General features: G+C 40.9%; 1 protein-coding gene across 3 annotated transcripts; it reads left to right on the plus strand.

Annotated features, from left to right (window-relative positions):
- The first annotated feature begins 1,383 nt into the window (after positions 1 to 1,383).
- On the plus strand, positions 1,384 to 21,780 carry fam120b (family with sequence similarity 120 member B). 3 transcript variants are annotated; one of them, XM_074667220.1, is made up of 15 exons: positions 1,384 to 1,467; positions 1,689 to 1,826; positions 2,927 to 3,117; positions 3,259 to 3,392; positions 4,500 to 4,622; positions 4,780 to 4,971; positions 5,062 to 5,326; positions 5,421 to 5,604; positions 6,412 to 6,507; positions 8,483 to 8,655; positions 11,155 to 11,247; positions 13,626 to 13,832; positions 14,419 to 14,566; positions 19,970 to 20,282; positions 20,492 to 21,780. In XM_074667220.1, the coding sequence occupies exons 2-15, from the start codon at positions 1,691 to 1,693 to the stop codon at positions 20,520 to 20,522; spliced, it is 2,286 nt and encodes a 761-aa protein (XP_074523321.1). In that variant the 5' UTR covers positions 1,384 to 1,467; positions 1,689 to 1,690; the 3' UTR covers positions 20,523 to 21,780. The 3 variants fall into 3 exon arrangements, with proteins under 3 accessions (XP_074523321.1, XP_074523322.1, XP_074523324.1); XM_074667221.1 differs by lacking the exon at positions 1,384 to 1,467 and having other exon boundaries at positions 1,811 to 1,897; XM_074667223.1 differs by lacking the exons at positions 1,384 to 1,467; positions 1,689 to 1,826 and having other exon boundaries at positions 2,955 to 3,117; positions 3,246 to 3,392.
- The last annotated feature ends 2,898 nt before the right edge of the window (positions 21,781 to 24,678 follow it).

The raw sequence follows: 24,678 nt of genomic DNA on the forward strand, positions 1-24,678 counted from the left end.
AGTTATGATCACTGTGTGAGCTGTAAGAGACTCAAACTGTATCCGGTTTAAAAAAACTGAGTAAGGCTTTTTTCACTGATTAATAACACTGTTTTCGGAGGGTGAATGTCTAACATCTCTTCACATTATCATGAACCAGTTATGACTTCTCAGAGACAGATTTCTTTAAATTTCTTTGCAAGGCTGTGTTGTTTCTGATTTTTGAACATTCACTTTAAAGGAATCCAAGCTTCTTTTCTCATTAGGATATGCAATCCATTTTAATCTTAGTATTTCAATATATCAAGATTTTATCACTACTACAAGTCAGGTTCTACTTCTTATCCTTTAATAACTGCATTTTCTCTATAGTTATTCTATAGTGAGTGGTTATTTTGAGGGCTACTACCTCGGCACCTGTCTTCTCTCTCATCATCTAACAGCTGGATGACTGTCTGCACTTTATATCAGACTGAAATATAAATAGGATTGATTTTGGATGACTTGATCATGTTATAAATTTAAAGGACCTTAAGAGCTGGTGAGAGCCTAACTTGACATGGTGCCTCTGAACCCAGAATATCCATTATCTTTAATTTGTCCTAGCTAGTTTTGTTGTATTGTACTGATGTTTGTGTGTCATGGTGTATTGTGTGTTGATGTTTATTTAACAAATGAAAGGAGTAAGTCTCTTGGATTTTCTGGCCACCAACTTGGAGCCAAACTGGATTAGTCAGTTCAAGGCCTAACTGTTGATGAACAGAAAAACTGAACTTAAAATTGACAAACTTGCTCTAGAAACCTAAATCCCTGTGGTCCTTGTGACTGGCCACTACTCTCCAGGGTGCTTGGATTTACAACATTGCCCCTCCCTACTTGAAGATCAGTTGACTGGGAGGGGTGGATTGTCCTCCAAACCCACAGAGCATCTGGCAGAGGAACGACAGATGCTGACAGCTGGAGTGACATCCAGCATATGTCCCATTCTTTATCCTTGCTCCTCTCAGACAATAGAATGGAAGGGTTGGGGGCTTTGTGTGGAGAAGGTGGACCTAATAGCTTGTGACTCCAGAATAGAGCCCCTATTCTCCAGGAGAGCCTGGAGGGCAATTAGCCTGCCTCTGATCCAAGCCTGGGGAGTTATTATGGGTGGACTGAGCCCACAGAACCCTCAGTGGTTCATTTTCTTTCATGGCTCATCAAGATGTTTACTTCTTTTTTTTCTGATACTATGGCTATCCAAAGGAGCAGCCAAATTTGTCCTTCTCTGAAAAAAAATTCACATCAATATCTTACCATGCCGTCAATTTTGCATTAATCCCAAATAAAAAATGACCTTTTTTCATTGAATCCTTAATGAGTTCCTACTACCTAGCACGTGCGCATTGTTTTGCAACGTGATGACGCCACACGCAGTGTCAGGAAGTAACTAGCATCTAACGGCTAGTAAACAAGACCCAGACAGATGCTGCACCTGTAGAGACTGAAGTAAGTTTGTGCTGGGCGAGCCACTAGCAGAAACAAACACGACTACAGACACAGGCTAGTACAAGACGAGTTGTTTTTTAAAGGCAAGAACAACAGCAGCGTTTGAAGGAATGAGTTCATCGGCTATGAGCTAAGCTAACTGTTAGCATTAAGGGTCTAGTCTGACTGAACTAAGCAAGATGAATCCCCTTTTCTCTCGGTTTCTGTTTTTTTCTCTGCAGACATGGGTGTAAAAGGTCTTCAGTATTTTATGGAGCGTTGCTTCCCGGATACCTGTGTGACTGTGGACCTGAGAGAACTGGCCAGTCAGCATGTTGCCAGAACCCAGCAGGACTCCACAACCACAGATAACACCTCCAGTTGAGTGTATTTCAGTGTGCAGGAGGGGCAGAATGGGAGGTTGTATCACAGAAAAACTTTACGCTCTTAGGTCAGTGGAGGGGATGGGAAATTGTTAAAGGTTTTTAATGTCAAATCAGTATTGAAGCTATATATCAGTCATTTTTGACTAAAGCATCATGGTGCTGCATAGATGGGCAAATGATAAAACATAATAAACGCATATCTTTGATAAAATGCAGAGTAGACTATTTAAGTGAAATGAAAACACAATATGAAACAAGCTAACACAATATTGAATTACATTTCTTGCCCTGCTGATACTAATACATAAAGTAAACATTTGTTCACAGCGTTTAGTTACTGGTAGGTTATACTAACACATTTAAGTGCTGGTTAACATAAATCCACTGATAATATTATTGTAGCAGTTGCTATTGTAAGTTATTGTAGCAGTACAGCTGCTAAGCCTTTTTGCTTTATATTTCTAAAAACTTAGCACAAAAATACGTGTTTGATTGACTATTTCTTAAATGGAACAATTCTCTTTTGCAATAAGCTTATACTGTTGGAAAGTCTGTGTAATTCCCCTTTAAAGGGGGCTCCATTTGTGAGAAACATGCATTGTGGGAATGAGAGGCAGATTTGAGTATATGGTTTGTGTCCATGCAAAATTTTAACTTCTTTACATACATACATTTCAATAAAAACAGATACAAGTCAAGGGATTCCTTTGGAACACGAATGATTTGATAATAGACATTAACAACTGTATTTATAATCAGCTTATAGCAAACACAGTGTGAGTCGCGGCAACAATACTTAGACTGTGGGTCCTAATAGCAGTCATATATCTTTATTAGAAAGACGAAGGCAGAAGAAGCACAAACAGAGTGTTATGAGTGACAGACAGATTCAAGACTCATGATCTGGATAAGTAATAAGACCAGGGCCAAGGAAAATAGAGTGCTAAAACTAAAACTTGAGCTGGTAGTATTGATTTCTACAAAAATATAAACTGGGCATATCTTGTCCATCATGTGGGATTGTTTTTCACTTTAGTTACTTATCTTGCAGACCTGCTCTCTTTAACATTTTCATTTTAACCTCTCTTCTTCAGGCCCCACACTTGTTGTGGATGGTATGGCCTGTGTCTGCCACTGGTACTCATGTAAGGACTGGGTATGTGGAGGGCAGTGGAGGGAGTTCATGGATTTGCTGAAGAGCTGGGTTGAGGCCTTCACCTCAGCTGGAATAAGACTCGTCTTCTTCTTTGATGGAGTGGTGGAGGAGCAGAAAAGAAAGGAGTGGGTAGGGAAATAATCTCCTCATTGCTAAAAAAAAGTCAGCTCTATCCAGTCTGTTACAGTTTTTATTGAAGAACTTCAGTGCAGCGGTTGAAAATGTTGACTTTTTTAAAACCCATAAACCATCTTCAGCAATCATTCCCAGGTGAAGAGAAGACGCCGAGTGAATGGGGAGATATCTAAAGTATTTCGTTACCTGAAGTCACATGGTGAGCAGCCTGGTAGAGAGATGTTCTGTCTGCCCTCTGGTTTGGCATCTTTCACACGCTTTGCTCTCAGGTCAGTGTCCACAATTTTTATTGATATCCTCTAAGTTTTTTTCTCCACAGCTTACCCTCCAGTTAAGCAAAATTCCACTAATTAGCTGTAGTAAGACTAGGGATGGGTATCGAATTGGATACTTTTATAGGTACTGACCGAATTCCATCTGTAGTACCAAGTACCGATTCATGTGGGTTCAAATGGTACCATGTTTAGCTACCAAAACGCATCCCTGTGACTGTGAGAGAGTGGAAGAGAAGGTGATTTTCCATGCTGGACGTGAACACAGCATTGCAAGGTCCAATATCAAAGAATAAAAATGTTAAATTGAAAAACGTTGACATTTTATTTGTGGAAAAAAAATATTTATTGCCACACAGACACACACACAAAAGTACAGAAAATTGGTACCATTGAGTACCGATACCAATTGCCAGCTACCAGGCATCGGTACTGTATCACTTCAAATGTGAAAAGTACCTATCCCTAAGCAAGACTTGCCAATTGTTTACGACATGGCAATGTGGCAACTTTTTGTGCAGTCATAATTGAGATGGTGCAGTGAGAGGTGTGTGCAGCTCCCAATAGGTCAGTACGATCAATATCTACAAACACAAAGCTGGCAAAGTAGTAATTAAGAGGATTTCAGCTGCCTTTTCTCTTAACCCTGTAACCATGGGCATGCCGTTTTAAGTTTAAATTCCTTTTATGCGTTTTTTGTACTTTTCAAAGCTTGTAACTATTCTATCTTAGTGTTTTATTTTTATACGTAGGTATACATTTCCTTTGTTCCAGGTCATGCCTAGCTCCTCCAGTAGCTATATCCTTTGTAAAAACAAAATAGTGTTATATAAACATTGCAGTCGTGCCTGTTTTTTTCATATTTCATTGCATGTCAGTCTTTGAATATTTTTATAAAACAAGCACATATCTGTTAAATATAGTATTTTTCACGTTTTTAAGGAAACGGGGATCCTATAGTTAAAAAACTTGACGTCAGAGAGAAAAACTGAGATCAGCACCCAAAAATTAGTTGAGAGCCAGACCTAACTAACTAACTCAACAAAAACTGTGTTCCCCAGTGTTATTCTTATTTTCTCATTGAATGTTTAACTCTCTCTTCAGGTCTCTGGGTCAGGAAGTGTTTTGTTCAAAGCAGGAGGCTGACTATGAGATAGCGAGATATGCTCGTCATCATAATTGTTTGGGTATCCTGGGCCAGGACTCCGACTTCATCATATACGACAGGTTCATTTGAACTATCATCACATTGTTATAGTTTTGACATACTGCTGAAGAACGGCCTACATGTTGAATTTGAGTGCAGTTTAAAATACCCTTTAATGCTAAGTTGATGACAATATGAATAGAGTGACTGATTTTAGCAGTTTTTTTTCTTTTTAAGTGCCCCATACTTATCTGTAGCAAAGCTACAGATTGACAGGCTCACCACAGTCCTGTATGACAGACAGAGGCTCTGCCAAATTGCTGGATTGGCTGTTCACCAGTTACCACTGCTGGCCTGTCTCCTGGGAAATGATGTGGTGTCTTCAGAAAAGACGATGAATATTAGAAACAACGCCATGGCAACATACAGGTGTGTTGGGTTTTACTCCTGGCTTTTGTCATGGTTAAGATTTTAAAGTTAAGATGAAGATATTTATGTCCATTAATGTTATTTCTCCAGGCAAAACAACCCTTCATCACACTCTGGTGCTCCTCAGGGGCAGATGGTGCTGGCTGTATCCCACCTTGTAAGCTCATTGTGGGGTAAGGAGGAGGAAGAGGCTGAGCTCTTTTCTCTGAACTTGTCAGCTCCTCTCAGAGAGCTGCTGCAGAGAGGAATTAGCTCCTATGTACTACCTGGACAGGAAGCTTCTCAGCAGAGTGACAGTTCTACAGCTTCCTCTGTTTCTGCATTTGAGAAACATGTTAGTGCTGAAGTATTGAAGGTATGTCACTATTTCTTTCCCTTTACTCTTGTTTTGACCATAAAAAATACCAGAAAAGTTTAGTTTAGTTTTTTTTTTCTGTGGTTTTCCCCAGGCCTGTAGGGAGAAGCATGTAGCAGCGGAGGGTTTTATGGTTTACAATGTTGTGTGTGAGGGCGTCATTGAATGTAGCAACACTTTGGAGGATGAAGAGGACACTGAACTGCTGCCTCAAGCTCATGTTTTTAAGCCCTGCAGACAACGCATCTATGGGCTGGTGCTGCTGCATGGGCACGATGGTAAGAAAGTAAATTTATCAGATAGGTCACAAACACACACATTTAAGGTCCCAAAACACACACACACACACACACACACACACACACACACACACACACACACACACACACACACACACACACACACACACACACACACACACACACACACACACACACACACACACATTTTCTGTAGGCACACCTTGAAGACTGTTAAATAATCACACATCTGAAGAAACAAGGTAAACACACACTGTACTCAGGCTTTAGGAGAAGTCCATGTTTGGTTGTAGATTTTGTGTGTTTTGTGTTTTCTGTGACTCACATGTAAAGACAGGACTACATGTCAGAAAAGTGGCATGTACTACATCCAAGTGTTTCTGTGGCTTGTTTTTTTTTTAAATCAAGGTCTATTTATTGAAAGTTTTACAATTTACAAAACAAACAGGAAAAAAGGTATATAGAAAACCATATATACCCACTATCAAAAAGAGAGAAAAAAAGAGGAAAAGGAAAAACCCACCCATCAACCCACCCACTGGACAAGTATTGTACTATAGTAATCAGTCATCCTACACTAGCACCGGCTAACACAGAAAGATGTATAATATATTATGGGATTATGCTCTCTGCTCCTAACTTCTCAACAAATATCAAGAAAGGCTTCCAGGTTTCATAAAATTGTAAAACAGACCCTTTAAGAGAGTGTCTTATCTTCTCAAGCTTGACATATTTCATAATCTCTTTAATCCAGTGTGAATATTTAGGAGGAAGAGGGTCTTTCCACTGGAACAATATTTCTGTGGCTTGTTTGTATGTTTTCAGGCTCAGACCTTCCAGCCATCAAAGAATGGTTTATCTACCCTGGAAACCCTCTGCAGGAACCTGACATTGTCCATCCTGTCCCAGTCAGCCTCCCAGGTACTGCACCTGATGATTTTTATGCACTGGCCTGTCAGGTTTGGTTTAAAATATGGTTTTAATCAAGTTGCACCAGCTTGTGGGAAAGGATGATCAATGGATGAGTTTTTTTTGCACACTGTTCTTTTTATTTTTTGATAGGCTGTCAATCTGCCAGACTCAAGTCTTCTGGCTCTGCTTCCTCAATGAAATCCATGTTGGTAGAACTGAGGAGATCCTTGAAGTATTCCTTTCACTGTCTGACTATACTCTCAGTTGAGGTCAGTAGCTCCCCGTCCCCACTGTAAACAGTGTGGACAGGGGGCCACTTTCCCCTCCTGAGCCGCCAGACAGTTTGCCAGAATTTCTTTGAGGCCAATTGAAAACCATTTTCCATGGCCTCACCGAACTTCTCCCACGCTCGAGTTTATGCCTCAGTGACCGCAAGAGCTGCGCCATGCTTGGCCTGCTGGTACCTGCCAGGTGCTTCCAGAGTTTCACAAGCCAACCTCAGCTTGACGGCACCCTTCACCTCTGGTGTCCACCAACGGGTTCAGGGATTACCTTCGCGACAAGCACCACCCTCCTTGTGCCCACAACTCCGGACAGCCGCCTCAGCAATTGCACCACTGAACATGGTCCATTCAGATTTCGGCCACCCCTGGAAGTGTGAGTTTAAGACCATTCTGACAGGGTCCTCAGCCAGGCGTTCCTGGCAAACCTTCACTGTTCGTTTGGGTCTGCCAGGTCTGTCCGGCATCTTCCCCCACCATCTGATCCAGCTCACTACCAGGCGATGATCAGTGACAGATCTGCTCCTCTCTTCACCCGAGTATCCAGAACATACGGCCACAGATCAGCTGATAGGACTACATAGTCGATCATTGATCTGTGGCCTAGGGTGTCTTGGTGCCAGGTGCACTTATGAACACCCTTATGTTCGAACATGGTGTTAGTTATAGACAAACTGTGACAATCACAGAAGTCCAACAACTGAACACTGATCTGGTTCAGATCAGGCAAGCCGTTCCTCCCAATCACACCGCTCCAAGTCACACTGTCATTACCCACATGAGCGTTGAAGTCCCCCGGTGGGACAACAGAGTTTGGGTGTTTTCCAGGACCCGTCCCAAGGACTCTGGAAAGGGTGCGTACTCTGAGCTGCTGTTCTACAACACAAAGGCGCAGAGAAGCAAACCCTTTCATCCACCCGGGAAAACTGCGACATGCCGGCAGAGAGCTGGGGAGCTATGAGTAAGCCCACACCTGCTCTCCACCTCTCACCCGAGCAATGCCAGCAAAGAAGAGAGTCCAACCTCTCTTGAGAAGGTTGGTTGGTTCCAGAGCCCAAGCCGTGCGTTGAGGTGAGCCTGACTATATCCAGCCGGTATCTCTCTACCTCCCACACCAGCTCAGGTTCCTTCCCCACCAGAGAGGTGATGTTTATGTCCCAAAAGCCAGTTTCGTAACCGGGGATCAGGCTGCCAAGGCCTCCACCTTTGACTGCCACCTGATCCACATTGCACTGGACCCCTATGGCTCCTCCTGCAGGTGATGGGTCCACAGGAGGATGGACCCATGTCATTTATGCAGCCTTGGCCCAACCGGGCCCCATTGGTAAAGGTCCACCAGGAGGCCGCCTGCGGGCCCCAACGCCAGGCCTGGCTCCAGGGCGAGGCTCTGGGGACCCTCCGGCCAGAGTAAACAAGTTCCTAGTTTTACTCATCATGATGGGTCTTCGACCGCACTTTGTCTGGTCTCTCACCTAGGACCAATTTGTCTTGGGAGACTCTACCGGGGGCAATTTACCCCGACAACGTAGCTCCAAGGAGCATCGAGGTACTCAAACCCCTCCACCACGTTAAGGTGGCGGCCACGGAGGAGACTTATTGAACTGTCCTCTGTAATACATATTTAAGAAATGGGTCACAGTTTATGCTTTGTTTTGCATCCCAAGCTGTTCTTGACTTTTCTTTTTATCTGTGTTATTGTGTAGGTGAAAAGCTCACTCTGGACTTCCTTTGGTTCAGCACTGGTCCTGAAGTTTCTGCTCTACGCCTCTTGACCTTCTTTACAATTTTTGACTGCCAGGACCTCTCTGATCTGCATGGAACGATTGAAGACTCCCTCCTGGCTGCTCTCTGCCTCATCACCTACATAGTCCTCCAGGTATTTTTATATTTCTCTTCTTTTTTAGTTGTCATTTACGAATAACAACTAAACTCAAGACAGAAAACCGAGATACACAAGTCTCTGCAGAGTATAAAAAATATCTTTAATCTGGAAAAAGTGATATATTTCTACTGCCAACAGTTCCTCTGTAAAAGAGAAACTGTTAACACAAATTATGGATTTTAACACAGTTATAATCTAATTGTGTTCCTCTTTTTAACTTGTTGAGTGTTTTTAAACAGGTTATTATAAACACAACAACATTCTCTGTGCTGTTTCCTTTTTCAAAAAGCTTTGGAAACATCTTCAGTAGCTGATACTTTGTGCATTTTTGGGCTTCATTCTTTAAGCTGCTAAATGAACCAGTTAAGTCCAATATAATTTATAGCTTATATTGTAGCATTTCAGTCAGGATAATGCAATGTGTGGTAGGTAAAGATACTCCTGCTGATTTGTGTAAACAGACAATAAAGGACCAAATGTATTTAGTGGGTATCAAACACACAAGCCAGCTTTTGATTTGGGATTTTGCCTATAACATTATTATTTTTCAGCTCTTTTGTCAACTTGATTTAAAGCTAAACATTTGTTGTTGATGGTCTGTTCTGAGTTGTTTTGTTGTGGCTTAATGGCAGCTTCAGTCACCCAGTGAATGCCCAGTTTAACCACAGACACTGGTCTTTGAACCTCCGGCTCTTACGTCAACAACTGCTCTGATAACCATCCAGGGGGCTTGAATATCTTAAGAGTCATTTCTTGATTCTCATTAACAACCATTGTGTTCTTGTTTTGGTTGCAAATGTTAAACCACAAACATTTCTGCTTTTTGTAATCTTGCTCTAAAGCCTTGTTTTGAAACACTTTGACTCTGTGATCGCTTTTCAAAGTATCTGAAGAAGCAGAGATTTGTGCTTTTAGTTTGTTGGTTGGTCTTGACGTCATGCGATTGAGCTTTTTAACAACAGAGATTAATGTGTCCCATCACAAGGATAAAGGTTCCTGCGTCATTTTACAAAAGCTAAACAGAAATTATTCTGTAGATTCATTTGCCAACTCAATAAATGGTGCTTAAATGGAGCTTTGATGTCTCCTTGACTAAGGTATCTAACCAAAGAAGGTGTTTTAGTTGCATGTTTAAAGGAGGTTAATGCTAAATGTCCCAACATATAAAATATGACAGTGAGCTGTCTTGGGGAATTTACATTTTTGAATTTTGTCTTCAACCTACACCAGTTAAAAAAGGCATGGTGTGTGTCCTCTTGCCTGGTTTGATGTTACTCCAATCTCATTGGTGAGAAAACAAAATTCAGTATCCAACACATAATGCTTAAAGGGACAGTGTATGTTAATGAACATTTCAGGACAGCATCCATGTAAATATGCCAGAGTTAGCCATAAGGCTAATTGTCCTCTGTAGTCCCTGGCAGGTCAGAGCAGAGTTCATAACAATAGAAAAAAAAGAAAAATACCAATAGAAACAATACATCAAATAAAAATAAAGCACAATAAGCTGCCATGAAGTCACCGATTAAAACTGTGAAAAAGCATTTAAAATGCTATTTAAAGACATACAGTGCTTCTCCTGGAGTTGAAACACACAAAAGGTTGCTTCATTTTTTTTCCATTAGAAATGTTATTGTCTCGTTCTTTAACAAAAATTCAATCAACTTGTTTTTTTTTTTTTTTTTTTTACCTTAAATGTCAAATATTGTGTTTGTTGTGCAAAAATGAGTTGTTTTTTAAAGCTAACAACATTTCCGCATTAACTGTTTTTTTTATTAAAATATGTTCTTTGCTTTATCCTTATGCCAGTGTTGTAATGAAATTAACCCATGGTTTTTACCACATGGCCATTAAAATTGAGCTCTTAGCTTTTTTTTCCAACAGGATCTGAACAGTTGAAAATGAATGAACAGCTGTGTTATAACAGTTTCTTTGACCCCAAAAACAGGGGAAAAAAATAAAAGGTGACATTTTAACCAGGCAGTCTGGATGAGAAGGGTTCAAGTAGGCCACATTAGCATTTAAAACACCCTGTTCTCACACAAACAGAGTTGACATTTAATTTCATGATGATCGGCCTCTGCACTGACAGACAGACGGACACACACTCTGGGTCAGTCATTGAAATGGATGAAGGACGAGCAGGCTGACAGGCCGAGGAGCAGCTTGTTACACAGACTGTTTGAGGGGCAGACAATCAAAGTTGTCCAGACAGGCTGACAGACAACAGTAGCTCTTGTTGTCTGATCACTGCTGCATTCACATTCCCTCGTCACTCTTCTATTTAAGCAGCTTCAGGGTTTGTTTGTTTTGTACACACAGCCGGGCAGCCTTGTTTCTGCATTCAGCATTGTTTCTTTGTCTGTTGAATTGTTGCAAAGCAAGCAGACAAAACAAATCGACCCACACACACGATACTCAGGGATGTGATTCAGATGGTCAACCATAAAAAATTGATCCTCACTTTTTTGTTTGTGTGTTTGTGCATTTCAGGTTAACACTTTGTCACAAGAGGATGTGGATGCCTACCTGAGCCAGGCTGTATGTTTGAGATTAAAATCCACTCAGGAGCTTCAACACATCAAGGTCAGTTACACGCACCTGCACACACAAAAACATACACATATGTTGTATTGAAAGTTTAGTCTTAATTTTCATTCACAATCAAATGATCCTCAATCAAAGAAGACACTGATTCTGTCAAAGAAAGTGATCTTTTTTTCTCGTTTTTCACTCTGCGCTCCTGTCCTCACACACCCTCAAATTGTTGTTTCCTGCTGCAAGAAGACAATGTCCTTGCGGTTTACAGTGAACAAGTTGTTGTGTAGTAAACAAATAAAAAATGTTTCCAGTAATAGAAAGTGAGTAGAAAATGTAAAATAAGCAACAGATTGAGTCTCAAGAAAAAATAGGCAAACAAACCATAAAATGCTCCTAAAACTGTGTGTGGACAAACTGCAGATGTTGGACAGACTTTTGCTTCTGGCTCTTGTGAACATCTCAGCTCATTGTATTATTAAAATGACAAGAAGGTAAACTAGGTAAACCGATATGTGATATATGCAAAGTGAAACATTTCAAGCTTTTGTTTTGGTGTAATCATGATGGTTTTTAACATTTCAGGACTCTTGAATATTTCTGTGAATTTTCACGTTCTGGTTCCCACGTGCATGTGTGGCAGCGGCTGTAGTCTTCATTGAGCTCGGTCAATCTGATGTGAGCTCTCACAATCATGAGAGTCAGCTGTGCTGCTCCACACACACATGCTCTCTCCTGCCTTGTTGTAGTCCCATTTATTTTGAGTGCTTAATTACAATACTTGTATCTGGTAATTTGTATTTTTGCTGCTCGTCTGTTTTCTACACAATAATTAGAGCTGGGCGTTGATTTGAATATGCTGACTGGGAGAGGTTCAGAGCTGAAGGGGGGGGGGGTCACTGTTTGAACAGTGTAAGGATTAAGTACACACACAAACACACACACACACACACACACACACAGAAAGGAATTACTCTAGATGTCATTTTGTCATTTTTACAATCAGATGGTGAAGACGTGTGAAAGCTACAGATACAAACACATCACAGCAACGCAAAACTCATCAGAGTTTTTATGTCCCTGTTACTCACCCCAGAAAAAACAAGTTACACATTTCTACGAAACTCAGAGAAAAACAAGATTCAAAACAAAAATGTATACATGAGTGTGTTTAGGAGAAAGGGGTTGGGGGTAGATTTTGGTTTTGTTGCAACATCCTTCCTTAAGGGACTGCGATTGTGGTGTGTGCGTGTGCATGTGTGTGTGTATGAATGGCAGTGAGTGCTGGGCTGGCGACAGCCGCCTGTCTGTCCTGGCTACCACACACCACATAAAGCTATTTACACCAAGCACCCTCCACCCCACTTGACACACACACACACACACACACACACACACACACACATGTGCACGCACAATTGTTCCTCTTCCTTACTCTGTGTGTTCTCATACTCTCTTCTTTTACTCGGCCACTTTCTCTTTCCTGCCCCTCCTCTTGTTGCTCTTTCTCTTGTTTCTCTTGTTTCTCTTGTCTCTCCTCTGTGTGTGTGTTTGTGTGTGTGTATGTGTGTGTGAGAGCCTTAAGGCTTTGTGTATCAGTCCAGTGGTTCATTGTGCTTAGAAGGTGAAGCTGTGTTTGACTGAAAGCAGGTGGCAGGCAGGGATGTGTGTGTGTGTGTGTGTGTGTGTGTGTGTGTGTGTGTGTGTGTGTGTGTGTGTGTGTGTGTGTGTGTGTGTGTGTGTGTGTGTGTGTGTGTGTGTGTGTGTGTGTGTGTGTGTGTGTGTGTGCACGTAATCACCGTTATCAGTCCTATCTGCCATGGGACAGGTGAGAGTAGAAAGAACACACACAGAGGGAACATCTGCCTGCTGTCGTTACCGTTAGCTTGCTCCTTCCTTTTTCATCATCTTCTCCTTTTCTTATTCTCCAGGTTCTTGTTTCTTTCTGCTCTTTGTGTCCAAAACCAACACAACCTCCCACCTGTTTCTGCATTAACTCTATCTGCCCTATCTTCAGCCTTTGTATAAAAGAAAAAAAAGATTTATCTAAGCTTTTTTAAGTGTCTCGTGATCAAGTTAACAGTTGAACTCTAAATTGTAATACCTGAGGGAAAAACAACATCACAACAACACATAATTCTGGATTTCTGATGATCTTAAAGAGAACTTTTTGTTGAGTGAAATGAGTTTATAGACCCAAGTTATTTGCTGGAACTGATCACAGGAAAAAATACATGGTTCTTTGAAACAGCAGCACAAGTTTTGATTTTAACTGTTAAAAGTAAAGGTCATAATGGTTGTGTTTGTCTTGAAGGTTGTGTTTATGTGTTTTGGAAATGTGATGTTCAGGCACTGTGAGTGAGGATGAATCGCCTCCTGACAGAGATGTACAATCAGCCAAACATCTTTTCTTCCTCTCCTCTCAGCTTCCCGTCCTCTGCAGCCGCGCGGTGCAGCTGGGAGCTCTCTACGTCCGTGGACTGGGAAACCTGCTTGGCGCTAACTGTGCCAGTGGCTGTGCGCTGCCCAGTGCTGCCCTGATGCCTTGGCAGAGCTTCGACGGACGTCTGTTCCACTCAAAGTACCTGCTGGCACACGGCGGTGCAGAGAGTAGTGTGCTGCTGGAGAGCAACGTGAGTGGAGAAAGGAATGAGTTTGTATGAGTGGAGGCTGTGAGTGTAAAAACAAACAAACATTTTTATATTTGTTGTTTGATTATGTGTACTGTTTTCTAGGGATGTCCGATCCCAAATCCCTAGTATCGGATCAGGCCAATTTGGGCATTTTTTTAAAGTAACGGTGAAAGGGAACTCCAGCTGATCCTCTCAGCTGATCATTCATGTTAGCCATCATAAAGCTAACCAATGGGTTTGGGATCCAGAGGGTTTTAAAGTCAAAACTAGCTGGACTAAGTTAAATGGACTTAATAAGCTTTAACTATTATTTTTTACAATTCAGTATTGGTAACACACAAAACAAGAAACTGTGATGCTTTACTTTCTTTCTTCTTCAGCAAAGTTCTCTCCAAACCCCAAAAATCGGAATGGGACTCGGTATCGGCCGATAAGCAATATCAAATGATTGGGTACTGGGGGCAAAAAATGCTGATCAGGACATCCCCACTATGTTCACCTTGAGGGAACAACATTATTTCAAGGCGTGTATACAGCAATGTTTTGTTTTCATCTGCCTTTCTCCCCTCTCTCTGTCTCTCTTCAGTCCTCCTGCCTCAAACTGTTTCTTTGCTTGAGAGAAAAAGTCACAGAAATATGCAGGAAGCGCGGCAGAGTCCTTCTGTCCAGACCCAGACCTGTGGAGCAAAGTCCTAAAACCACACCAGGATCCAGATACAGGGAGAGACACTCAGGTGAGATCTGACACACTTTATAGTCAAACACGGCATTTATAACACCAGATTGCCTCTCAGTAAAAGTAAAGTCTTTAATCATCCAAAATGACACAGTTACGGATATAATGAAAATTTACAAGCAGATGCAGAATACTTCATAGCATAATTAAAAAAAAAAAACTTGCCAAGTTTTGCAGTTTCCCTTTTAACATGGTTGGTTACACACACAAAATAATCATTTCGGTAACACTGAACTTTAGAGGTCCGCAAATTTCATCACACTTAGGCAATAATTAGACAAAGTTTTTTCTTATTCCTTTGAAATCAGCACATAACTTCTTTAAAATAATTTCCAAATTTATTGTCACAAGTCACAATTGGGAGGTAACTGTTTTTTTTTCCAGTTTCTTTGAAACTTACTCCAAATTGCAAGATAAGAAGGTGGTGACTAGCAAATAATTTATTTGAAATTGAATCACAACCCACCACAAAATGTTTTTAGGAGTATTCCAACGTTTCTGCTGTTTCCAGAGAAGCAGGTGATAAATAGCTGCTTAGTTCTTGAAAACAGAAGTTAGGTTCATTGTTTCCTCTGATAATTAAATTTGAAATGTTAAGAGAATAATTCAATTGCTCAATAAGCAGTTGATAGTTAGCTATTTGTTATTTGATTTCACCAAGTTCTTTAATACGTAGTTTGTTGATATGCATAATTGAGATCACATGCAAAATGATAAACCTTTATGATTAGGACTATAATGTTTTACATGATACAACTGAAGGCTTCATATGTGATATTCACTAAGAGTGGGGTTGTAAACTGGCCTTATCTGATTGTGATAGACACTGTGAGTACAGGCGCGCTGCAAAACAGAATCTGGTCAGTAGTTATGTGCGAATTTTCACCAAATGCTCATGGAATTTCGGGGGGTAATTTCAAAGAAATAAGAAAAACCTTTGTTTAATCATTACCTAAGTGTGATGAAATTTGCAGACCTCCAAAGTAAAGTGTTATCATCATTTATTAGTTCTACATATGCCTCTGTACAACCTACAAAGATCAGCTACTATCAGCGTAAAAGTACAGAGTTTTTAAATTACTTTTCGTGCCTGTCCCTGCTGTCGTCTGCGATAGATTGATGAGGACATAATAACAGGAAGAAATTTGAGAAAATACTTTCCAGGAATACATGACAAAATCTGTGAAAAAAAAAGATCCAAATTACAGCTTTGTCCTCCAAAAAAGACCACCACACATCAAAGGTCCTGCTGTCAGTTGTTGTAATAAGTCCACGTGTGTTGAGTTGTGTTTTGATCTACAGGTAGTTCAATGTCTTTGTATTTCTTCTCCTTTCTCCTCTTCCTGCACACTCACCCTGCCTGTAAATGTTGTTTCTGTAGTCATTCATGCGAGATAATTACGCTACTGTTTTGTCCAGGAATCTTTGGAAAAACAGTTTTTCACCACCTTGGTTAGCTAAATGCTAGTGAGTGAAAAACATTGTGACCTGAATTAAGAAATGTTTTGTTGTTTCTATGGCACCCTTGTGGTATGATGGTTTAGATTCATACCATGTTGCCACAGTTGCACGTCATATCTGTCTCTCTCTTCATGTTTCCTGTAAACTCTCCAGTGAAAATAAGCAAAAATGCTTCAAAAACAAGTCGGATAAAAGTGATGTTTTGATGTCTATATTATTTTACAGGCTCCAGTCGTTAAGTTTTTACATTTCTAAGCTTTTCTTTGTTTCTAATTACTGCATAAAAGACAGAAGACTGAAAAGGCCTCCAGTGATCTTGGTGGCAAAAACACGCTGCATTCTGATGAAAGAAAGCAGAAATGCATCATTTTAATCTGACAGTTCATCTGTGGTTGTAGTTCTCTGGTGCCCCTCAGAACCACATTACCCAGAGGGCCGTGCTGTAACGAGCTCCATGTGTGCTGCGGCCGTAACGCATACCACTGTGTGTGTGCACGCTTGCATCGGAGACTTGCTTTGTCAGTGCACTAGTAATAGTAGGTTTCTGTTTATAGGCTGGGAGAGCTCTATTTTAAGACACACAACAAGACGATCTGATTACAGACCTCTCTCTTCTGCCTCCCCCTCCCTCCCTCTGCTCCCCTCCCCTCAGCCCGTCTTACTCTTTACCCTTTTGTTTTCCTCATCCAATCTCTGTTTCTTTCTCTTATTCCTCTCTGTTCATCTGCTGTGTGTGGAGCTGTCAGTCTCAGGACACCTCACCAGCTCATTATACACACATGTTCACACATAGTCACTCGCGTCGGTTTGTTTCCATAAATGGTACCGTCTTATTTTGTGCGTTTCACTGCAGTGTGCAGACTGTTGGCCAAAATGAGCTCCCTGCTGGAAAAAGAAACCCTCCTCTGTAGTTGAGAGTCCTGCTCGGTGGTCAGTCTTAGAAGAAACATGAAGCTGTAGTTTCTAATCAACACTGTGACTTTTAAACCTTTCCTCTGTGTGCCGTGTTGGCGCAGAGTCTCTGAAATTGCGCCGAGCTGTCTGCTTTTTGCCCAAGTCAACCCTTGTGGGTCTCTTGAGGATGTTTCTGGTTTTATAGATGGAAGGCTGTTCACTCTCTATACCTCAGTGTTTCATTTCTGCCAGACGCAGACACCAATCATTACTTCAGAACTGTGGGGATGTGGAGTATTGTATGTGTGCGTGAGAGTAGTGGTGGCGCTATGTGGTACGGTCGAGGGCCTGGTTTGGTTTTTGTTTGGAATCAGGCCCGATGTTTAGTCTCCTCAGCAAATATCTCCTCTGGCCTCCTGCCCTCACAATTACACTCTGACAGTGAATCCAGTAAGAACTGCGCTCTCACGTCTCTTCACTTTGTTTCTGTCAGAGAAAATGAAAACAAGCCCACTCTTGGATTGGGTCTCACTTGATGCAAAGTATGTTTCACTCTGGATATGAGTGTAGATGTTATTTTTCTTTAGACCTTTTCGACTGGTAACCCCTGAGCCTCTAAGACTCCAAGTTCAGCCTCTTTGTCATCTCTGTCAGAAACACGTTTTAATTCACCAGAAAGCTTTTATCCAACAGTAGTTTTTGGCGGATAGAAAGCAAGAAGAGTCAAACTAGCCAAGAAAAGAAGTCAACAGCATTGTACTTATTCTTAAAGTAAGCTGTCTTGGCTGCTCAGATTTGATCCATCATTAAAATTCAAGCATTTAATCTGACAGTTTTCAAAGAAATTATAAAAATCAGTCTGCGTTTTCCTTCTGTACACTGTTCTGTTGATTGATCGCTCTCAGACAGAAGAATCACATATATGCATTAATTCAGTCAGAGCATTGCAGCCCGAGTTCTCACTTAGACCAAGAAAGTGGATCACATCAGTCCAGTTCTGAGGTCTTTACACTGGCTCCCTGTTTGTCAGAGGATAGGTTTTAAAAATACTCCTGCTGGTCCTGCTGAACGGAGAAGGACAACACATATCAGTGATCTTCTAATCCAGTATGAACCATTGAGGCCTCTCAGGTCAACAGGTCTGCTTACCGTCCCAAGAGTCAGAACTAAACATGGAGAAGCAGCATTCAGCTTCTATGCTCCAAATATCTGGAACAAACTCCCAAAGAGTTTAAGATCTGCTGAAACTCTCAGCTCCTTTAATTTCAGGTTGAAGACTCACCTTTTTACAGCTGCCTTTTATTAGAATAATTCAACAAACCATTTTCAAATCTTTTGCACAACTCTGCACGGTAACTTTTATGCTTTATCTTATTTTTCTAACCTTCTTTTTGTCATTTAATTTTATTATTAATGTATTTTTTGATTTATAATTGATTTATAATTGTTTTCTGTTAATGTGTTTTGTTGATCTACCAATGTCTTTTTAATCTCTGTAAACAGGGTGTCCGTGGTGTCTTAAAAAGTATTCAAAGTTACTAAATCAACTGTGGGAAAATTAAGGCCCTTAAAAAGTATTAAAAATTCTGAATTGTGCTTTTATGAGGTATTAAGCTTCAAAGGTATTCAAGCTTTGACCCAAAAAATATCCATGAATATTTATTTTCCTCCTTGCAAATGTCGCCTGATTGGGACGTTAAACATTCAGCCGATAAAGTTCTAAAATAGAATAGAAGAGAATAGAGTTACTTTATTGATCCTGAACTGGAAAATTGTTGTGTTAACAGCAGAAATCGATGGAGTCAGTAGAAAAATACAAAAATAAAAAAGAATAAAATAAAAGAAAATACATAAAGACTCTAGTTACAATAAAATACAACAATAAGGATTGTGAGCGGTATAAACAACAGCTATAAATTAACGTCATTTCTAGTTTCATAAAGACAAATGAAATACAACATCAAAGCAAATCACACAATCTCCAGCACATGTCCTAAATTTTAAAAATGATTAAATAATTTCTCATTTTCTTCAGCAGGTTGGCCTTGAATGACTGCTGTTTCTTGTTGTGGGAGTGTGGATAAACCTGCCTTTAGTTTAATTTGTTCTTTCAAGCTTTATTCCTCCTTAGCTTACATCATTTCTGTAAAAATGTAAACTACAACTGTTAAAATGTGGATGCCAACAACAACTGAAAGTTGCGATAAAGTCTTAAAACTTTTTTAAAGGTTTTTGAAAAAGTCTTAAAATGGTATTGAAATCAACCTCAGGATTTTAGCATATACCCTGGTAAAGCACTTTAAATTGCTTTGCTGCCAAAAGGTGCTACGTAAATAAACTTGCCTTGCCTTTATTTTAATCTCTTTGATTTTATTTGTCTTCTTTTGTCGTTTTAACCTCAGTCTTTATCTGGAAAACGCTGACACACAGGCCACATAAATAGACCTTAAAGAAGTTTGATGCTTGTGGCCTGAATGACACATCCACTTATGCACCACATCCTTTCATGACGCTGTTTTTCACACTTTAGTGCTCACAGAGTGGTTATTGGAGAGCAGCCTGACTCAGTCTAGGAGGCTTCATCTCCCTCTGTGCAGAGCCTGAAGCTGCATTCAGTATTTCATTTCAAGCACTCAGTGACTTGACACTAAGAGGGTAGATCATATGAAAAACTTTAGATTTTCTTTCAGTTTACCCTTTTTTGTGAACAGAAGCAGAGATCACAGACTTTCATGAACCAACAATAAACGTTTCATATTGATCTTCTGGTTTATTGATGGATGACAAGTGACAAGTAGATCTGTGAGCGTTCAGCCTAAGGAAACGTTTAAAACTGGAAAGGTTATTCAGACATAATGGGAGTGTTTTTCTGTCATGATATGGCTGTAGTTTCTCCTATTCTGTGGAAAGCCTTGACATAATTGTGGGAAGACTTCAATTCTTTTCTTTTTTTTCTTAGAAGGAATGTAACTTTGGTATCAGTTCTCTGTCCAATAAAGAATGTGTTCATGATTTATAACATGAAAAATTAATGTCTTTCTTTTAGGTGGAGCCTCGGGCAGTGATGGGAGCTGGAGGGAGAGAGGAGAAAACCCCCGAGGTCTACATCATGGAGGAGGATGGAGGGAGAGAGAGGAGACCAGAGGAGGAAGAAGTCATCATGGAAGCAGAGACAGAGCGTGGCAGAGGGGAGGACACAGAGGAGGACACAGAGGAGGAATGAGAGGAGGCCAACATTTTCACCCTCATCAGTTTTATCCAAACTTCCAGGATGGAGGACCCCACGACACGAACCATCATCCCAAACAGTCCAGAGGATGGTCTTACGGCAGCAGAGGGAGATACCAGCTGGCCCCGAGGTAACAAAAAAGTTTCTGATAACATTTTCTTCCTACTGGTACATGAATTTACCATCAGCCACTGACATTGAGAACATCAACAGGAGGAACACGAGGAATCAAACCACTTGGTGCCACTATCCGATTAAGCCTTAAAATGATCCTTTGTCTTTTGCATTCATCAGAGTCATAATGCTTCATCGTCTTTCCTCTCTTCTTGTCCTCTTCAGATGGCCTCAGCCTCCTGGTCCAGGAACCTAACTCCCCCTGACCTGTAGAGGAGAGAAGAGGAGGATCAGGGGAGTTAAGAGGATGGAGGAGATGGTGATGAAAGGCTTGAAGGAGTCACATTTTTCTGAACATACTGATTAGTTAATAATCTGTCAGGAATGTTTCACTGTAAAGACAGTAATCCAGATGCATCACTTTATATCAGGGAGAGCCACCTGTGACTGTGGGGATGAGGCCTCTCCAAACAAACAGAAATGAGCCTCTCCAAACACAGAGAAGTGGATTAATGGCTAATCCTCTGGCCTGATTTTACCTCTTATCTTCACAACTCAAAGAGAAAAGATCTTGAAAGCCATGTGGCTCAAGCACCGTAATCCTCACACGTGTGACCAGTTTGAAGAAGAGGAAGAGTGATGCAGGTATCGAGTATTGACTGAAACAAGGCATCATTAATAAAACTATAAACTACAGCTAAAACCAGGGGTGAGAAAAGATCAGAGGAAGATTGTTTTATTTTTCTTTATTACAACACACATTACGCATTTTGGAGTGCAACATGTCATCTCTTCATCTCTCGTCCTCTGAGCTTTTGGACTAATACTGATTTTTCACAAACATGCTTTACCTAGTGGCCGTCATTTAATCTTTCTCCCTGACTTGACTGTCAGTTACGTTTTCAAATTTAATGCTGGCTGAAACAAAGCAGTCTCTCCTCTGTTTGCTGGTGATACCTGCATGTAGTGAATCCCATGAGCAGCAGGGGAAGATCTTTGGTATGTGAAAATCTCACATGAAATATTTGTATCCTGTTTGCCACAGCTCAGGTATTAGCTCTTAGCTTTGTGCTAACTTCAGGGAACTTTGTTTTCATTTCAGAATGTGAAGGAAATGATCAGACTCTGCTGTCTCCTCTGCTCTTTCCGTCACATGTACATCAGAAGAAGTCATGCTAGAAACACGCTTTAAAGCTGATTCTTTAAACACATCCCTAGAGCTCTTTATATTGATAATATGACATGCAGTAGCAAGTTTTAGACTGATTTATGTGGAAGTGTTATGTCACCACACCACCAAAAGAATCTTCCTCTGATTTTATTTCTCACTCCAAGTCCAGAGTGTCACACAATAAACTCAGAGCAAGAGCCAAAAACAAAGAAGACATTTTCATGCCATGTCTTTTTTTTAAAAAAAAGAGGAATGTACATTATCTGTGGGAAAAATATCTTTGTATTACTCATTTTTATTCTGTCTATTGATAAATTGTCTTAATTCTGAGCCATGTTTAATAAAAAAGCACTTCTTTTAAGTTTCTCACATTTTCATTTTTTAATTCAGGTTTTTGTATTTTTGTATACAAACTTCAATGTCTTCTAAAATCACGGCACGGTTTTCTTGACCTCAAGTTTTTGTGTACTCTTTGCATCTTAGGGTTAGAGGGTTAGGGTTAGGTTCATGTGTTTTAGGGTAAGGGTTAGGGTTAATGTGTTTTAGGGTTAGGGTTAGGGTTAATGTGTTTTAGGGTAAGGGTTAGGGTTGGGGTTCATGTGTTTTAGGGTTAGGGTTAGGGTTCGTGTGCTTTAGGGTTACAGTAAGGGTTAGGGTTCGTGTGTTTTAGGGTTAGGGTTAAGGTTAGGGTTCATGTGTTTTTGGGGTTACAGTTAGGGTTAGGGTTAGAGTTCGTGTGTTTTAGGGTTACAATAAGACTCAGGGTTCGTGGGTTTTGGGGTTAGGGTTAGGGTTCATGTGTTTTAGGGTTACAGTTAGGGTTAGGGTTCATGTGTTTTAGGGTTACAGTTAGGGTAAGGGTTCGTTTGTTTTAGGGTTAGGGTTAGGGTTTGTGGGTTTTAGGGTTAGAGTTAGGGTTAGGGTTAGGGTTTGTGTGTTTAAGGGTTACAGTTAGGGTTAGGGTTCGTGGGTTTTAGGGTTAGGGTTAGGGTTCATGTGTTTTAGGGTTAGAGTTAGGGTTACGGTTTGTGGGTTTTAGGGTTAGGGTTAGGGTTCATGTGTTTTAGGGTTACAGTTAGGGTTAGGGTTCATGTGTTTTAGAGTTACAGTTAGGTTTAGGGTTAGGGTTAGGGTTTGTGTGTTTAAGGGTTAGGGTTAGGATTAGGGTTCGTGTGTTTTAGGGTTAGGGTTAGGGTTAGGGTTCACCTGTCTTAGCATTAGGGTTAGGGTAAGGGTTAGGGTTAGGGTTCGTGTGATTTAGGGTAAGTGTTAGGGTTTGGGTTCATGTGATTTAGGGTAAGGGTAAGGGTTAGGGTTCGTGTGTTTTTTGGGTTAAAGTAAGGGTTAGCCTTCGTGTGTTTTAGGGTTAGGGTTAGGGTTAGGGTTTTGTGATATTTAGGGTTACAGTTAGGGTTAGGGTTCGTTTGTTTTAGGGTTACAGTTAGGCTTAGGGTTTTGTGTGTTTTAGGGTTACAGTAAGGGTTAGGGTTAGGGTTTGTGTGTTTTAGGGTTACAGCCAGGGTCGGGTTGGGGATCGTGTGTTTTAGGGTTACAGTTAGGGTTAGGGTTAGGGTTTGTGTGTTTTAAGGGTTACAGTTAGGGTAAGGGTTCGTGGGTTTTAGGGTTAGGGTTTGTGTGTTTTAGGGTTACAGTTAGGGTTAGGGTTAATGTGTTTTAGGGTCAGGGTTAGGGTTAGGGTTCATGTGTTTTAGGGTGAGAGTAAGGGTTAGGGTTCGTGTGTTTTAGGGTTACAGTTCAGGTTAGGTTTAGGGTTTGTGTGTTTTCGGGTTACAGTTAGGGTTAGGGTTCGTTTGTTTTAAGGTAAAGGTTAGGGTTAGGGTTCATGTGATTTAGGGTAATAGTTAGGGTAAGGGTAGAGTTCATGTGTTTTAGGGTTACAGTTTGGTTTAGGGTTAGGGTTTGTGTGTTTAAGGGTAAGGGTTAGGGTTAGGATTAGGGTTCGTGTGTTTTAGGGTTAGGGTTAGGGTTCACCTGTGTTAGCATTAGGGTTAGGGTAAGGGTTAGGGTTCCTGCGTTCAAGGGTTAGGGTTAGGGTTCGTGTTCCTCAGGGTTAGGGTAAGGGTTAGGGTTCATGTGTTTGAGGGTTAGGGTTTGGGTTAGGGTTCATGTGTTTTAGGGTTAGGGTTAGGGTTCATGTGTTTTAGGGTTAGGGTAAGGGTTACGGTTAGGGTTCATGTGTTAAAGGGCTAGGGTTAGGGTTATGGTTCATGTGTTTTATGGTTACAGTTAGGGTTAGGGTTAGGGTTCGTGCGTTTAAGGATTACAGTTAGGGTTAGGGTTTGAGTGTTTTAGGGTTACAGTTAGGGTTAGGGTTCGTGTGATTTAGGGTTAGGGTTAGGGTTCATGTGTTTTAGGGTTAGGGTTAGGGTTCATGTGTATTAGGGTTACAGTTAGGGTTAGGGTTAGGGTTCATGTGTTTTATGGTTACAGTTAGGGTTAGGGTTCATGTGTTAAAGGGCTAGGGTTAGGGTTATGGTTCATGTGTTTTAGGGTTACAGTTAGGGTTAGGGTAAGGGTTCGTGTGTTTCAGGATTACAGTAAGGGTTAGGGTTTGAGTGTTTTAGGGTTACAGTTAGGGTTAGGGTTCGTGTGATTAAGGGTTAGGGTAAGGGTTCATGTGTTTTAGGGTTAGGGTTAGGGTTCATGTGTATTAGGGTTACAGTAAGGGTAAGGGTTAGGGTTTCATGTGTTTTAGGGTTACAGTTAGGGTTAGGGTTAGGGTTTGTGTGTTTGAGGGTTACAGTTAAGGTAAGGGTTCGTGTGATTTAGGGTTAGGGTTAGGGTTAGGGTTCATGTGTTTCAGGGTTACATTAAGGTTTAGGGTTCATGTGTTTGAGGGTAGTGGTTAGGGTTAGGGTTTTGTGCGTTTTAGGGTTAGGGTTAGGGTTTGTGTGTTTAAGGGTTACAGTTAGGGTTAGGGTTCATGTGTTTTAGGGTTACATTAAGGTTTAGGGTTCATGTGTTTTAGGGTAGTGGTTAGGGTTAGGGTTTTGTGCGTTTTAGGGTTAGGGTTAGGGTTTGTGTGTTTAAGGGTTAGGGTTAGGGTTAGGGTTCGTGTGTTTTAGGGTAAGGGTGAGGGTTCATGTATTTTATTGTTACAGTTAGGGTTAGGGTTAGGGTTAGTGTTCATGTGTTTTAGGGTTAGGGTTAGGATTAGGGTTTATGTGTTTAAGGGCAAGGGTTAGGGTTCGGGTTCATGAGTTTTAGGGTTAGGGTTAGG

This window comes from Halichoeres trimaculatus, unplaced genomic scaffold, assembly GCF_033239565.1.
Source record: "Halichoeres trimaculatus isolate MK-OKI-2021-1 unplaced genomic scaffold, fHalTri1.1 fHalTri1_scaffold_3, whole genome shotgun sequence".
NCBI classification, from domain to species: domain Eukaryota; kingdom Metazoa; phylum Chordata; class Actinopteri; order Labriformes; family Labridae; genus Halichoeres; species Halichoeres trimaculatus.